This window comes from Hyperolius riggenbachi, chromosome 2, assembly GCF_040937935.1.
Source record: "Hyperolius riggenbachi isolate aHypRig1 chromosome 2, aHypRig1.pri, whole genome shotgun sequence".
Classification (NCBI taxonomy): Eukaryota; Metazoa; Chordata; class Amphibia; order Anura; family Hyperoliidae; genus Hyperolius; species Hyperolius riggenbachi.
Window position 1 is genome coordinate 535,466,685 of NC_090647.1, and position 17,078 is coordinate 535,483,762.

Here is a 17,078-nt window from a genome sequence, read left to right on the forward strand (position 1 = left end):
TTAAACATTAAACATGGCCCCACCTATAGTGTGTCCAAGATGGCTTCCAAACAGCATTTTTTTGTGGTGGTGAAAACCAATGGGCCTGCATGAGTATAATTAGCCAAAGTGGCAGTATATGTATAGAGGAAAGACACCAATCTGTTGAGAAGTCTAATCAAACTGTGAAGTCCTGGGTGGCCATGCCGTGCAGACAAGACCACAGCTGTGTGATTGCTCAGAGAAGCAAGGTTGCTATGTTGGAAAATTAACTGCAGGATATGGAAAATCGCACCAGCAGAGATCATTGAAGACTGAAAGCAGTTCCACAATCCATTAGTGATTTAAAGAGGAACTTTAATCAGGTATTGAACTTCATTCCAATCTGTAGCTGATACCCCCTTTCCCATGGGAAATCTTTATCTTTTCTCAAATAGATCATCAGGGGGGTCTGTATGGCTGATATTGTGGTGAAACCCCTCCCACAGTGTGATGTCATGGCCATGGTCCTGACAGTTTTCTGTCTGCTAACCTCATTGCATTGTGGGAAATAACAGCTTTTTCTAACTGCCAAGAAAGCAACATCTTCCTTTGTACACAGAACTCTCAGTAAAACGAATGAAGCCGGCACCTTCCAGTTGTATTATTTGTTCTTTTATTGCTCAAAGCATTAGAACAGCAGAGCTTGAGAAAGAAGCGTTTCCCTTCGAAACGGCTGCTGTTCTAATGCTCTGAGCAATAAAAGAGCAAATAATATAACTGGATGGTGCCGGCTTCATTCGTTCTATTGACACATTGATCTGGAGTGTTGCTGGATCTGCCGAGGCACATCGTTTGTCTATTCAGAGGTGTGCTCCACTACTCTTCTCTATAGAACTCTCAGTAACGAACATTCCGTACAGATCACCTGGCAGAACTAAAGATGTCACCACCAGGGATAAATTTCAGAATGCAAATCAAGGAGAGGAAAGATTTTACAATGGGCAAACACTGACTAAATAATCTATAAATGAATATTTTAAACAAATAAGCAACTCCTCTTTACAGTTCCTTTTTAAAGTTGATCCGAAATAAACTTTTACTCATTACCATAATTGTGTTCCTTACATATAGTTTATAGGGCATTCCTCAAGCCAAATACTTTTTTGTTTTAATACTCTAATTCCCTATAAACTAAACAAGCCTCGCCCACAGCTTCTCCAGTGCCTTGGCACTCAGACCCATGTAGCAAGGGCTTATGGGAGCTCAGTCTGGGCAGGAGGAGGAGGAGGTGTTACTAGCCAGATATTTCAGAGGCAGAGGGAAGGAGGGAGGAGGAGAAGGGAGTGAAGTTTTCACAGGCTGAGGGGTGGAGATGCAGATCAGCTTGCCTGTGTTAATGTTTACAAGCAGGCTGCTCTCATTGTATCAATGGAAAAATAATTATATACTGTTGAAGCTGTTTGCAGCAGATCTGCTGTTTAAACTATCTAAACTGTAGATAAGATATATAGACAAGTTACTTGTGATAGTTAGTTTTTCATCTCGGATCCGCTTTAAAGGGAACTTGGCATTAAAATACACAAACCTATCAAAAGAGCTTGCCCTTATAGTGCTGACACGTTTCTGTAGTGCTGCACAGAACAGTGAACAATTCATGTCACTGTGTTTGTGCAGCCTTAGGTTTGTAAATGGTGTGGGCTGTTTATTTTTTTTTTTTGGGGGGGGGGGGGGGCCTGGAAGGGAAGCAGTGGTCATTCCCCCACCTATATGAGACTCTTCATCTGCTCTGTCCCTTGTTCAGGGTCTATGGCTAAATAAAAAAAAGGCAGAGAATTAGCAGAGCAGACAGGCAATTGTAATTGTGTAAAAGGAAAGACATTTGGCAGCCTCCAGATCCCTCTCACATCAGGTGTCCTTTAAGTAGAGTCAAATGCATTATAAATTACTTGTTTCTTAAATAGGTGTATTTGCCTTCTTAAAACAGAAGGAAATCTGCAATAATTCAGCTATAAGTGAACATTTGTGGTTACCCACAATGCACTACTACTGAATATGTAAATTATCCCTTTTCGCCCTTGGTAAGCCAAGCAAGCATCCAGAACCGCTGGTGTATAGCAAGCCTATAGCTTTAAATTTTACACAGCCATATCAAATCCACATGTAGACAGCCTGTTTCGGACTTTTGGTCCTCATCAGTACATAGCAGGGATTGATATGGCTGTATGAAATAGGGCTTGGACCAGTACAACAGAGTAACCAAGCAGCTCAGGGTGACCCAAACCACTCGGAATGTATAGGGGGATAAAAGGGACCTCCTACTAGCTGTCAGTAGCTAGTAAGGCCTTGTTCACAACATAAATGCTGACACCAGCGTTTTACGATTTTGTGCGCAAATTTTTTTTTAGCGCCTCCCGGACTTACCTGCGCATTCAGGATTTTTGTCTAAATCGCTTTTCTAGGCGCTTTTGCAGAGCTATTCGTTTTTTCACTTCCTGACGCCAGACAGGAAATGAACTCTTTCACCTGGTAATGAATAAATACAATGTATTTATTTATGAAAGCGCTGGGGAAATCTCTATACAAAGCGTTTTTTCAAGCGCTTTGTGACTTCCCTATACCCTCCATTGATGCAAATCGCCCCGAAAATGGTACAGGCATCGCTTTGGTGAGCGGATTGTAATCGAACCGCTCATATGTGAACACTCTCATGGGGAATCATTGCACAAGCGCTTTTATGGCGATTTTAGTGTGGACAAGCCCTAACAGTCTGACAGATTTTTGGCTATTCCACCTTCTTATGGGAGATTCTCAGGCATTCCTTTATTTACAAAAGCTCTTAGGGCTGGATTTACACTGAACTAGTTGCTGTCAGCTATAACACATCAGACAACTGATGAGAAGGAATTTCCTGTGTTATCCCCTATGATTCAGTTCACATCCATGTTATAACGCAACCCATAGGGATACATGGAAAATTGCTACACTTACTCAATGGCAGTTACTCAGTTCGACTGCCAAAATAGTGCGCAAACTAGTAGGGCGACTGACCAGCAATTTTGCATAGATCATTTGCAGGAAGTGTTTGTGTAAAGAATAGAGATACCGAGAATCCTTCATGAGGAGATTAATTAATCCAGAATCTGTCCGATTTTTACTACCTACCAGTGACGCAGCAACAGGAGATGAGGAGGTTGTGACCGCACCAGGGACCTTGGACCAGAGGGGCCCACTAGGAGACCTCAGTCAACAGCACTATTAACTCTTCAATGAAGCTTTGCTGGCTATGATCACTCCTATATATGCTTTGAATAGTGGTAATCCCTTCTCTGCTTACACCTCTTTGAGGTTGTCTCTGGCAGGATTTGTTAAGGGGGGGGGGGGGGGTAATGGAAAACTTGCACTGTGGCCCAAACCATCTTAGCTACTGTATATCACTGCTACCTACTGTAAGTGGCAGCGGCATAAGTCATTTAGAGTGCATTACTCTAGGAGAAATGTGCATTTTGTATGAATGCATTTTACATTTTTTTTTTGCGTTAGTGGTCCTTTAAAGTGTAACTGTCGGGCATACAATCAAAAATCAATTCTTTATTTTTATCTGGTAAACAAGTAATAAGGATGCTAACCAGGCAATCCAAAAGTTAAAATCTCTATTACTTTTCTTGTTTGTAAATGATCATTACCCAGTTTACCTGACTCTTATTTGGTACGTTGCCGCACAAAGGAAGTTGCAGGGCATGCTGGGTTGTCTTTTTTTTTTGTTTCGCAGACTTAACTAATGTACAGAAACAAAAAAAGGACAACCCAGCATGCCCTGCAACTTCCTTTGTGCGGCAACGTACCAAACAAGAGTCAGGTAAACTGGGGAATGATCATTTATAAACAAGAGGAGTAATAGAGATTTTAACTTTTGGATTGCCTGGTTAGCATCCTTATTACTAGTTTACCAGATACAAATAAAGAATTGATTTTTGATTTTATGCCCGACAGTTACACTTTAAGGCTACTTGCACACCAAGACGTTGCGTTAGGTGCCACGTTAAGGTCGCATAACGTGCACCTAACACAACGTATGGTGCTGCAAGATAGGACGGTAGAGTGAGCCGCGTTAGGCGGCTCTATCCCTATAAGGTCTCCCAGAGTGGCGCTGATTGGCCGGCGGGACCACGTGATGCGGAGCGAGACACTCCGCATCACGTGGTCCCGCCGGCCAATCAGCGGCCGCCAGTGCAGTGAATATTAAGTAGCCATGTGCGCGGCTACTGTAGCTGGCTCTCCCCGCCTCCTCTCTGCCCCCCACTGAGCATGTGCAAACAGTCTAACGCGGCTATAGCCGCTCTAACGCCGTAGCATGCTGCACTTTCGGGAGAACGCGCAGCGTTACATGTAACGCAACGTGGGCTGTGTGAACAGCCCACTTGTGTTACATTGCTGTGCGTTGGGGGAGCGTTACAGGCGCACTAACGTGCGCCTGTAATGTCCCTGTGTGTAAGAGAACCTGTAAGGAAAAAAAAAGAGCCCCTGGGGGGTACTTACCTTGGGAGGGGGAAGCCTTTGGATCCTAATGGGGCCTCCCCCCTTTCCCTTGTGCAGCACGGATCCAGCGCGGCGACTCCTGGACAACAGCAGACGGCAATATTTACCTTTGTGATCCAGGGCATGCGCAGTACCGACTCTCCTCAGGCTCCGGTGAAAATAGCAGAGCCCAGTTGAGACCGCTTTCCTGCGCAGGTGCAGGCATCTTGCTTCTGCGCAGTGCAGCGGTCCCGATTGGGCTTTGCTATTTCCTCCGGAGCCCGAGGGGGAAGATGGTACTGCGCATGCGCTGGATTTGGACTAGCCCATCTCCTCATGGGGGATTCTCATGGTTTTGTTTAGTTTCAAAAACACTTAGTGAATATCAGTTGCTCTGTCCAACTGCCCCCCAAAAATGTGCAGTGAGCACGGAGGCTGGCCAGCATCTTTATATAAATCCTTTTCAGGGAATGTCTTTATAACGAATAGAAGCCTTGCTGAGAATCCCCCATGAAGAGATGGACTAGTTCAAAACCTGTCAGATTTCTTCTTCCTGCTGTAAGTGACAGCAACACAGGAGAAAAGTAATTCATGGCTCATTTTACTCTGGAAGAAATGTACTTCTTATTTGTATGTATTTACATGCATTTCAAATGTTATGATTTTCTGATAGTGGTCCTTTACGATTCAGCAGTGGCAGCCTCCAGATCTCTCCCAGTAGGGGTTTCCTGAGATACATGTTCTGTGCTTAGCACCGAGGTGTCCTGGGTCCCTGAGGACTGTGCCTGCCATGGCTGTCCGCTCTGTCTCTTCCCCCCCCCCCTCTCTCTCATGTGTTTGTAGCTGATTACTGATACATATTCATCTGATTTCCACGCTGCACTCTGATCACCACTCAGAGGCCATTTGCATTGTAAACACAGAAAGCACAATATGGATTTCCTGTTTCTATGGCCTCAGTTCAGCAGTATATTGAACATAGTTCAGGTTCAAAGTCTGTGTGTGTCATATGGAATTGTGAAGTGACATCAATTATATCACATGACCTTCTATCTCTGAGAGGAATCATGTAACTTTCTGTTGTTTCTCAGTCCACAGCAATTATTCACTGTAACTTTTCACCAGGACTTTATAGAGTTATTCATAGAACAATTCTATTTATTGCTTTAAAGAGACTCTGAAGCGAGAATAAATCTCGCTTCAGAGCCCCTGCTAAACCGCCGCTATCGCGCCGCACAAAGGGGGTCCCTTCACCCCCAAACCCACCCCAGCACGACTTGGTCGTGCATTTGGTCGCTCCTGGAGGCAGGGCTAACGGCTGCAGCCCTGCCTCCAGTCGCGTCTATCAGCGGCGCATCGCCGCCTCTCCCCCGCCCCTCTCAGTGAAGGAAGACTGAGAGGGGGGGGGGGAGAGGCGGAGATACGCGCTGACAGACGCGCGTGGGGCAGGGCTGCGGCGGTTAGCCCTGCCCCAACCAGGAAGCGCTCCCCCGCATTACGGAGGGGATTTGGGGGGACAGGGACCCTCGTGCAGCCGCGGGATAGCGGCGTTTTAGCAGGGGCACAAATGCCCCTGCTATTTAGGAGGTCTGAAGCGAGATTTATTCTCGCTTCAGACTCTCTTTAAAGAGGAACTTTAGCGAAAAGGGGAAACAAATCAATACATTGCAAAGTGAGAAGTTAAGAAGTAAAAGAGAGATCAAGAAATGATTGATATTCGTCATGTAATTTGTTTGTGTTGTTTAATCCACAATCAGCCTACACGTCATCATCTTATGGGCCCTTTTCCACTAACGATTTGTTTCAATTCTTTTTCTTATTATTCCCATTAAAATGCATATTAAATAAAATGATTCTTAGCAAAAAATACAACTCAAAGAAAGCCTAATTTTTGGTTAATAAAACAATATATAGATCATTTCAATGTGATAAGTAACGATAAAGTTATTGGTGAATTAATGAGAGGAGCATCTAATCGAAACAATACTTGTATGTCACTTGACTGGATTGGCCCTGAAACTATTGTTGGCAAGAACGGTCAGATGCTGTCTATTGTGTATGATGGGACAATAAAAATTGCATAGTTCCTGAATACAGCTTGTGCGCAGAACCTTCTTTTTTGGTTTTTAAGGGAAGAAAAACCTGTGGTTGGGAAGCGGTTAACCACTTAACGACCAGCTAACGCCCATAGGCATCAGCAGGTCTTAAGTGGGTTGCCATGGAAACTGCCATGGAGCGGCCTTTCCAGAGCGGCCTTTCCATGTCAGTTCACGGAGGGAGTCTCTGTGACCAGCCGGAGAGCCGCCGATCGCGGCTCGCCGGCAAAATGTAAACACGCGGGGAAGAAATCCCCGCTGTTTACATCATACGGCGCTGCTGCGCAGCAGCGCCGTAGGGCAGATCGGCGATCCCCGGCCTCTGATTGGAAGCCTATCCTACAATGCGCAGGACGAATATCCGTCCTGCGCACTTCCCAGCCAGAGTGAGAGGGCGGAAGAGGTAGGGAGGGCGGAAAACGCTGCGGAGGGTGGCTTTGAGGAGCCCCCCGCTCGGCCACACAGAGCGGCGGCGATCAGACCCCCCCAGCAGGTCATCCCCCTAGTGGGGAAAAAAGGGGGGGAAGTCTGATCGCCCTGCTGTATTCACGATCTGTGCTGCGGGCTGCAGAGCCCACGCAGCACAGATCTCTAAAACACAGCCCGGTCCTTAAGTGGTTAAAGTGTACCTGTAGCGACATGTGACACGATAAGATAAACATACAGTACCTAACAAAAGGGAGTACACCTTTCACATAATTGTAAATATTTTATTACTGTATTATCTTTTCATGTGACAACACTAAAGATATGATACTTTTGATGCAATGTAAAGTAGTCAGTGTTCACTACTAGAGCATCGCAAGTTGCCTATGTAACCCCTTTCCACTCCTCCATACCAAAGCTAGTGGATGCTTGAGACATTGAGATCTTCCACTTTTTATTTTAGGATTCCCCACGGATGCTCAATAGGGTTTAGAGACATGCTTGGCCAGTCCAGCACCATTACCTTCAGTTTCGTTAGCAAGCAGTGGTCATCTTGGAGGTGTGTCTGGAAGGGATTATGTTCTGCTTCAGTATGTCACAGTACATGTTGGGATTCATGGTTTCCTCAATGATCGGTTGCTCAACAGTGGCGGCAGAACTCGTGCAGTCCCAAACGACGGCACTCCTACCACCATGCTTCACAGTAGGCAAGACACACTTGTCTTTGTACTCCTCACCTGGTCATGCTGAAATGCCCCAGTGTGTGGCCCAGATCAGTTAGCTATCCAACCACTGAGGGAATATGTGAACTGACAATAATGGATGCAATGTGTCTTTGGGCTTTATTATACACATGACTTGCTGGACTGAATTTTAAATCTTTTGGCTACTAGCATTCCCTTCCTCCGATACAGCGGACAATACTTCAGATCAGGTGTTTTGTGGCTACACTTGTTATGGTTGTGAAGATCACGATGGCCACACTTGCTTTATGACCCTCGTGAGATGGGCCTCCAGGCCGCGAAGGGCACCAAGGGAAGGGGTTTGAACAGGGCCGGATTTGTACTTTTTACCGCCGAAGGCCCACTATCACCAGCCGTCCCTGACCAATTGCATCTAGGACCATTCAGATTCCAGCTTCCAAGTCTTCCTTCATCCACAGTCAAACGCATGGGCACATCATGTGGTGGGAAGCCAGCCTCACACAGAGATACATAATCCTGGATCTACTGTGTTTACTGAAAGAGCCTTTTCATCCCCTGATTGAGTGCCAGACCCGGCCACCCCCAGCTATATACAAGCTAAGCAGGGAGGCCACAGACTGGGTCTGGCTGCTACTGCTAAAGGCTAGTGTCTGTCTATGCTTGTGCAGGGTGCAGAAATGGGAGGTCCGGCTCCCGAGTCCCCACCGCGGTGGATGTTCGGTAGGTTAACTGCCAATAAAGCCTGCTGCCCACAGCCCACCCCTTGCATCCTGGCGCCCTAGGCCATGGCCTAGGTGGCCTTGCCAGAAATCCGGCCATGGGTGTGAACATTAGCGGGCCCCATCAAAGTTTCTCTGGAGGGGCCCATGACTTGTAGTTATGCCACTGTTATGCATTTAATGTTTATTGTCTACCTGCAGTTCAAGCTTTAATCTTTGCGTTCTTTTTACAGCATTTGATCGGGGGAGTCTATGGCTAATTTTAAGGGCCACGCCCTGCCAGGAAGCTTCTTCCTCATATTTGGCCTCTGGTGGTCGGTGAAGTACCCCCTGAAATATGCCTGCAGGAAACACCGAAAGATTTGCTGGTTTGGCTCCAAGCTTGGCTTCCAGCGGGTGGAGGTGATCGAAGGGGCGGTGAAAGCGATATTTGCATTAATAGGTAAGCCAAGCCATTGTTCTGTGTTTGTTCTTTCTATGCAGTTTCCAGTCAGAGTGACCGTTACTAAGACCATCAATCTCTAGGCTCTAAGGTTACTGTATAGCTGCGATAAGAGCCGCAGGTGTCATGTGACTGTGATAGTCATTGCTGATTCCAGGTAGTCATTCTGACGCTTCTACTGTGTTTACTCACAATTAGACGCGGTTTACTTGTGTACTTTGTACTCGGAAACTTGATTTACAACACAGCAAAGTAAAGAAAACTCGCCTTACCTTTCCTGTCACGAATCTGGACAAATAAAAAAGGAGTCCATAATATATCATTATAATCAGTGCTTGCAGAGGTGCAGTATCCAGAAACAAAAATCAAAGTAATGTGGGGTGAGGTCCTGAGCTTCCCTACTGGCCAGAGAAGTCACTGGTACACAAAGATAACACTGTTAAAGCGGAATATAACCCAGCATTTCAACTTTGCTCTAAAACATTATTTACAGCATATTATATGCAACCAGCATTTTTTTTTTTACTAGACCAGCATTGGAAGGGTTACACACAGAGCTTTAAAGTTCTGTGGAGAGAAATGCAGGCGCATCCGAAGTTTAGATAGATACATTTAAGTAAACACAATGTAACAAGTGAGGAATGTGACTCACTCTGTCTCTGTGTCCGGGAGCTCCTGCACAGTCAGAGTATGTCAAATTCACCACTTGTTACATTGTGTTTACTTAAATGTATCTATCTAAACTTCGGATGCATCTGCATTTCTCTCCAAGGAACTTTAAAGCTCTGTGTGTAACCCTTCCAATGCTGGTCTAGTAAAAAAAATGTTGCATATAATATGCTGTAAATAATGTTTTAGCGCAAAGTTGAAATGCTGGGTTATATTCCGCTTTAAGGACCAATAAAACATAGCTTTTAATGTATCATTAAAGAGACTCTGTAACCACAAAAACATCCCCTGGGGGGTACTCACCTCGGGTGGGGGAAGCCTCCGGATCCTAATGAGGCTTCCCACGCCGTCCTGCGTCCCACGGGGGTCTCGCTGCAGCCCTCTGAACAGCCGGCGACAGGCCCGACTGTAAAATCAATATTTACCTTTGCTGGTTCCAGCGGGGGCGCTGTGGCTGCTTTCCTCTCCGAACTACACGGAAATACCCGATCTCAGTCGGGTCCGCTCTACTGCGCAGGCGCCGGAAACTTGCGCCTGCGCAGTAGAGCAGACCCGACGGCGATCGGGTATTTCCGTGTAGTTCGGAGAGGAAAGCAGTCAGAGCGCCTGCGCAGGAGCCAGGAAGGTAAATATTACGTCACGGCTGCACGGAGGGCTGCAGCGAGACCCCCGTGGGACAGAGGACGGCGTGGGAAGCCTCATTAGGATCCGGAGGCTTCCCCCACCCGAGGTGAGTACCCCCCAGGGGATTTTTTGAGGTTACAGATCCTCTTTAAAACCATAGAGGAGTTGCTGCCTAACATTAATGAAAAGAAAGGATTTATGATGTGGTGAACTGATAAATCATACATACATGAGGAGATATAACCTCATTCCTTAGACATCATATTACTAAATAAAACACAACCATACACCGAAAAAACTGACATGTTTCACTTCCTTAATTGGAAGCTTCATCAGGGGAAAGTGCAACAGTGCAAAAATACATAATATACACAGTATACAGTCAATTCATTAATAAAGCGTATAGGATAAGTTCAGCAGCCTGGCTGAGTATTGCACTCTTGCACTTAGCACTTTCCCCTGATGAAGCTTCCAATTAAGGAAGTGAAACATGTCAGTTTTTTCCCTTAACAGGGTTATCTTTGTGTACTATTTACCTACTTAGTTCTATAGTGTTCAGTAAGTCACTGGTACATCCAAGCCCCATTTACACTTGCATTGATAATCTGCATTGTGTTACCGTTTTACCGCATGGTAACGCATCGGCAAGGCAATGGGGCCTAGCACACTTACCACATCAGCAGTGGTGCAACGCGCATGTGTGAAATGACAGGAATGTGACAGGGAAACCCAGGAATGCCAGTGAGGAACCTTCTGTCCAGCAGGGAGTTCGTCACTGTGTGAGGGGCGTGCTGGGGGGCGGTGCTATGCATAAGACCCTGTTGGCCCACTCGGCCCTGGGGTCGTATGATTGACATTTTGTCAGCAGCAACCCAGACATCTGCTGATAATGTGCTGGAACTTACAAATTATGATTCTATGGCAGCTTGACAATCCCTTATTACACTTCTCTCTGTGAGGTACAGTGAACAGTGGAGAGCTATGCTCTGAACACTGCAGGTATATAAGAATGTCCTGTTATTCCCTCAACCAAGGATTGATCTTCATCCCAATCTGTAGCCAATACCCCCTTTCCCGCAAGAAATCCTTACCTTTTCTTGAATAGATCATCGGGGGCGGAGGGGGAGGTTGGGGTCTGTGTGGCTGATATTGTGGTTAAGCCCCCCCCACAGTGTGATGTCACAACCTTGGTCCTGACAGTTTGCTGTCTGGGAACCTCATTGCATTGTGGGAAATAAATGGCCTTTTCCAACTGCCAAGCAAGCAGAATCTCCCTCTGTGCATAGAACTCTCAGTAACAAACATTCCGTACAGATCACCTGCCAGATCTAAAAATGTCACCACCAGTGATATATTTCAGAGTGTAAATCAGGGAGAGGGAAGATTTTGCAACAGGCAAACACTGCCTAAGTAATCTATAACAGAATATTGTAAAAAGATAAGCAGTTGTATTAATTATGTTATATTCACCACAGTTTCTCTTCAAACAGAAGATAAGCTTACATTATAATATATCTTGCATTAGGGACCTCTGGAGGCTGCCAACTCAAACAGCTTCTAAAATGTTCTATTTTCCGGGCTGGAATTGTGATTCACCTGGCGCAAGTATGTAGGTCAGGAGCTCAGACTTTCCGGTTCTGCATGCTGGTTAACAGTGGCGGCTCCAGGAATTTTTTTTGGGGGGTGTTATGCAGGTGCTGGATAATTTTGAAGGGGGGCTAGGTGCTGCGGCGCGAAACATTTATGGGGTGCGTGGCCCAAAAGAGGTGGCGTGACCAATAAAGGAGGGGCGTGGTAAAGTACTGGAGTATATTCCAGTGCTATATAAATACATAATGATATGGTAGGATATACAGGATCTTCTCAAAAAATTCACATATTGTGATGAAGTTCATTATTTTCTGTAGTGTACTGATAAACATTAGACTTTCATATATTTTAGATTCATTACATACAACTGAAGTAGTTCAAGCCTTTTATTGTTTTAATATTGATGATTTTGGCATACAGCTCATGAAAACCCAAATTTCCTATCTCAAAAAATTTGCATATTTCATCCGACCAATAAAAGAAAAGTGTTTTTAAAACAAAAAAAGTCAACCTTCAAATAATTATGTTCAGTTATGCACTCAATACTTGGTCGGGAATCCTTTTGCAGAAATGACTGCTTCAATGCGGCGTGGCATGGAGGCAATCAGCCTGTGGCACTGCTCAGGTGTTATGGAGGCCCAGAATGCTTCGATAGCGGCCTTAAGCTCATCCAGAGTGTTGGGTCTTACGTCTCTCAACTTTATCTTCACAATATCCCACAGATTCTCTATGGGGTTCAGGTCAGGAGAGTTGGCAGGCCAATTGAGCACAGTAATACCATGGTCAGTAAACCATTTACCAGTGGTTTTGGCACTGTGAGCAGGTGCCAGGTCGTGCTGAAAAATGAAATCTTCATCTCCATAAAGCTTTTCCCGACCAAGTATTGAGTGCATAACTGAACATAATTATTTGAAGGTTGACTTTTTTTGTTTTAAAAACACTTTTCTTTTATTGGTCGGATGAAATATGCTAATTTTTTGAGATAGGAAATTTGGGTTTTCATGAGCTGTATGCCAAAATCATCAATAAGAAAAACAATAAAAGGCTTGAACTACTTCAGTTGTGTGTAATGAATCTAAAATATATGAAAGTCTAATGTTTATCAGTACATTACAGAAAATAATGAACTTTCTCACAATATGCTTATTTTTTGAGAAGATTCAGTAAGAGTATGGTCGGATTAGATTGTGAGCTCTTCCGAGAACCTGACTATGCACTCTGTAAAGTGCTTGATAAGATGTTACTGCAATATAAATATAGTATGGACATTACACTGACAGGATTAGAGTTTGAGCCAGCCTAGCCAGGCCCAGTGGGCCTGGCTGGCCCCGGCCCAGGTAGCGCCGGCAGGCAATGATGATGACACAGCAAAAGCATAACTTCATTTGTACGCATGGAAAAAACGGAATGTTAAAAATTCGTATAAAACATGGGAAAACACATATATTGCCAGAACAAGCGACACCCATGCTAACCTAGAAATAAAAAACACTTATATAAGTAGATCAATACTACTTCTACTTACATAACAGATGTATTGTGCTATCCACGTAATGATTCCTGTGAATTTTATAAAGGAAAAGCAGAAAATCCTATTCTAGGCAGTGGCCATCTTGCCAAGCTAATGCTGACATCATATCCTCCCTGACTCTTGTTTCCCTCCTCTCTTCTCTTGTTCATTGTGTATTCATTAGCTGCCCTCCTCCCAGAGTCTTCAGACACTCCCATTGAGGTGTATACTAGGAACTGCACTGTCTTTTTTTTATTTACACATCCAATCACTGAGTCACCTCAGCCTTGCTTGTAAACACAAGTAATCAGAGGGTGTTTCTGATAAGCAGCTAGGCAGGGAAATAAATGGAAGAGGAGGTCCCTCCTGGTGCAGCAGCCGACCTCCTCTAGTGTGCCTGCGCGAGCACAGTGCTTGTGCAGGCGCAGTAGAGACGACATTGAGATCACCCTCTGCATCCTGGGCCGGCAGATAAGTGCGGAGCACTTTTAGCCAATCACGTTGTTAGTGGGTGTGGTTATAGATAATAACAGTTGGTGCTGTCTATTTTTTTTCTTGCCTGACAGTAGTAAAGATGATTACCTGCAGGTTCAGGGTGGATCAAACAACAGAAACAAATACATGGCGAATACCAACCATTTCTTGATCTCTCTTCTATTTCTCAACTTCTCACTCTGCAGTTTATTGATTTCTTTTTTTTTCTCCCTACTACTATTTTTATGTAAAGTTCATCTTTAACCCTCTGGGCGATAATCCCGAGCTGAGCTCGGGGTAAACTGCCGCAGAGGATTTCTCAGGCCCTGGTGGGCCGATTTGCATAATTTTTTTTTGTTGCCTGCAGCTAGCACTTTGCTAGCTGCGTGTATATACCGATCGCCGCCACTCTGCGCTGATTTGCCGCTACCCGCCGTGCCGCTCCCCCCCCGACCCCTTGCGCAGCCTGGCCAATCAGTGCCAGGCAGCACTGAGGGGTGGATCAGGACTCCCTCTGACGTCACGACACGACGTTGTTGACGTCGGTGACGTCATCCCGATTGTCGCCATGGCGACGGGGGAAGCCAAACAGGAAATCCCGTTCTGAACGCTAGGCTAGCTACTTGATTAAAAAAAAAAGTGCTGCGCCGCCCCATGGCGATATTATTGTATCGCCCAGGAGGTTAACCATACTTTTTTTTTTTTTTTTTTTAATTGATACACAGAAAATAAAACAGTGGGATTCAAAATACGTCATTTTTAGGAGTAGGAGGATAGATACAATTGTTTATCTTAGTTTATTTTCACCTCAGGTTTTGAGTGCCATTAACAAAATCAAATGACTATTATCGACTGCTCTGTGTTTATTAGATAGTCTACATGCTGTCTGCATTTCAAGCAATCCAATATCATAAATGTTTCTGCTGTAATGAATCTTATCTCAGTCAGCCTGGCTATATTTGGTACATTGCCGGGGAGAGGGAAGCCTGTTATCTCTCCTCCCACATTCTCGCTGCCCACTGATTGGCTGAGAAGGGAAATACACCTGACCCCTCTGCAGAGGCTGCTGAAATCTGATCTATGCTGTGCTCACATGTGTTTACAAAGCAAGCTAGATATGACTGTGCAGTTTCTAGGAGAAAAAAACGAGAAAGGGAGGAAATGACATCAGGATTGGCTTCAGTCAGAGGTAGTAAAGATAAAATATGCCTGGAACAATTTTGTCTTTATTTACTATAGAATACACTTAAATCAAAATGTGGACAGTACAATCCATATGCTATGTAAGTAGTACAAGTATTTATCCACTTATATATGTGTTTTTTTCCTGGGATAGTATGGCTGTCCCTGCTGCTTTAAAATCTGATGATTTGGATGGACTGAATTAGCTACTGACTTCTTACATCCTTTGAAGTTTTCAGCAGTGAGAGTACACAAAAGTGTTTCCCGATTCCCCCCCAGCTTGTCATGTAGTCTCACACTTTCCGCTGCGTTGTGTCTGCGTTTTCCATTAACGGGGGGACTGCAGGAAGTCTTTATAAACACTGCGGCACTTGGGCACACATGAGATCATCAGCAGAGATGGCATCTTGTGCTGAGGACTCTCAGAACTATGTAAAGCTGGTGGCTAATGGAGTCCATATGTGTGTGTGCGTGTGTGCTAACACGCATGTGTATGTCGTGTGTATCCCCATTGCTGGCTGCACTTTGATGTGCTGAAGCAGCGAAGCAATATCTTCAGGAAGTAAAGAGATGGGGTACAAACTAAGCAAAAAAAGCAACCCTGATTAGAGATGGCCCGAACCGTATGCGGGCGAATCTCTATGGGCACTGTACTACTTCCGGGTCGCTATGACCCGGAGTAGTACGCCTGCGCTGGCCCGGCAGTGCGCGTCTTTGATCGCGCGTCTGTTGCCCGGTACTCTCTGCGCATGAGCGTGACTTCACTCATGACGTCATGCACATGCGCAGAAAGTGCCTGGCAACAGGAGCGCAATCTAGGACGCGCACCGCTAGGCCAGCGCAGGCGTACTACTCCGGGTCATAGCGACCCGGAAGTAGTACAGGGTAAGATGTTCGCCGGCGAACGGTTCGGGAACCATTCACCGACATCTCTAACCCTGATGTGCCCCAGAAAAATCCTGAAAACATACTTGCCTAAGGCCTCTTTCACAATAGGACGTTGCGGTTTCATGCAACGTTAAAGTCGCAATGCAAATTACACCGCAACGCCCCCAAAAAGTCGCACCACAACTTAATGCCCCGTTATGGTCGCATACAGTAGAGCATACAGGCAATGAAAAGTATGCTTTTAGGTCATTACTGAGCATGTGCAAACAGTCCACCGCAGTTAATAACGTGTATAGCGCATAGCATGCAGCACTTTCTAATAATGCTACACGTTACACACAAACGCAACGTGTGCACTGTGAATGTCACACAGACTTAGTATTGCTGTGCGGTAGTCTGCGTTGAAACATTTTCTAACGTGCGACTTTAACGTTGCACTGTGAAAAAAGAGGCTTACTAAACAATTACATACATTTTTATTTAAGGGGAACTGAAGAGAGAGTTTTATGGAGGCTGCCATGTTTATTTCCTTTTAAGCAATACCAGTTGCCTGGCAGCCCTGCTGATCCTCTGCCTCTAATACTATTAGGGCTGGAACCCACAGGAGCGCTTTTGGCAGCGCTGCGATACGCTAGCGCTTTGCCAAAACGCTGGGCTAATGTTAATGGATGGGGCAACTTCCACAGGAGCGTTTGCGTTTCCCTGAAATGCAAACGCAGGACCTGCAGCATTTTGGGAGCGTTCAAGTTAAGTGTTAATGTTAAGTATTGAAACGCTAGCGGAAACGCTCAGCAAAACCTAAACTGAGCGGTTTTGCTAGCGTTTTGCGGTTCAGCACACTGTAACAAAATGAAAAATAATTCACAGGACCAATCAGGATAAAAACGCGAAACGCAAAACGCTACGCAACCACTGAGCAAATAAATACAATGTTGCAAAACGCGACCGAAAACGCGCATGAATGCGCTTGCAAACCGCTCAGACAAAACGCTGCTGATTTCAGTGGGTTCCAGGTCTAAGCCATAGCCCCTGAACAAGCAGGCAGCAGATCAGGTGTTTCAGACTTTAAAGTCAGATCTGACAAGACTAGCTGCATGCTTGTTTCTGGTGTTATTCAGATACTACTGCAGAGAAATAGACCAGCAGGGCTGCCAGGCAACTGGTATTGATTAAAAGGAAAAAAATATGACAGCCTCCGTATACCTCTTACTTCAGTTCCCCTTTAATGGACGTCTCCCTCCAAAAGTGAATAGAAACAATCAAAAAAATCAAAAACAA

At 45.1% G+C, this 17,078-nt stretch overlaps 1 protein-coding gene across 1 annotated transcript in view; it reads left to right on the plus strand.

Annotated features, from left to right (window-relative positions):
- The window catches only part of TMEM45A (transmembrane protein 45A), a 66,017-nt gene that overhangs the window by 14,203 nt on the left and 34,736 nt on the right, over positions 1-17,078 (plus strand). Inside the window, exon 2 of the mRNA XM_068270700.1 lies at positions 8,655-8,863. Within this exon, the coding sequence (XP_068126801.1) occupies positions 8,674-8,863 (190 nt within the window). The 5' untranslated portion in view covers positions 8,655-8,673. The remainder of the gene's footprint in view (positions 1-8,654; positions 8,864-17,078) is intronic.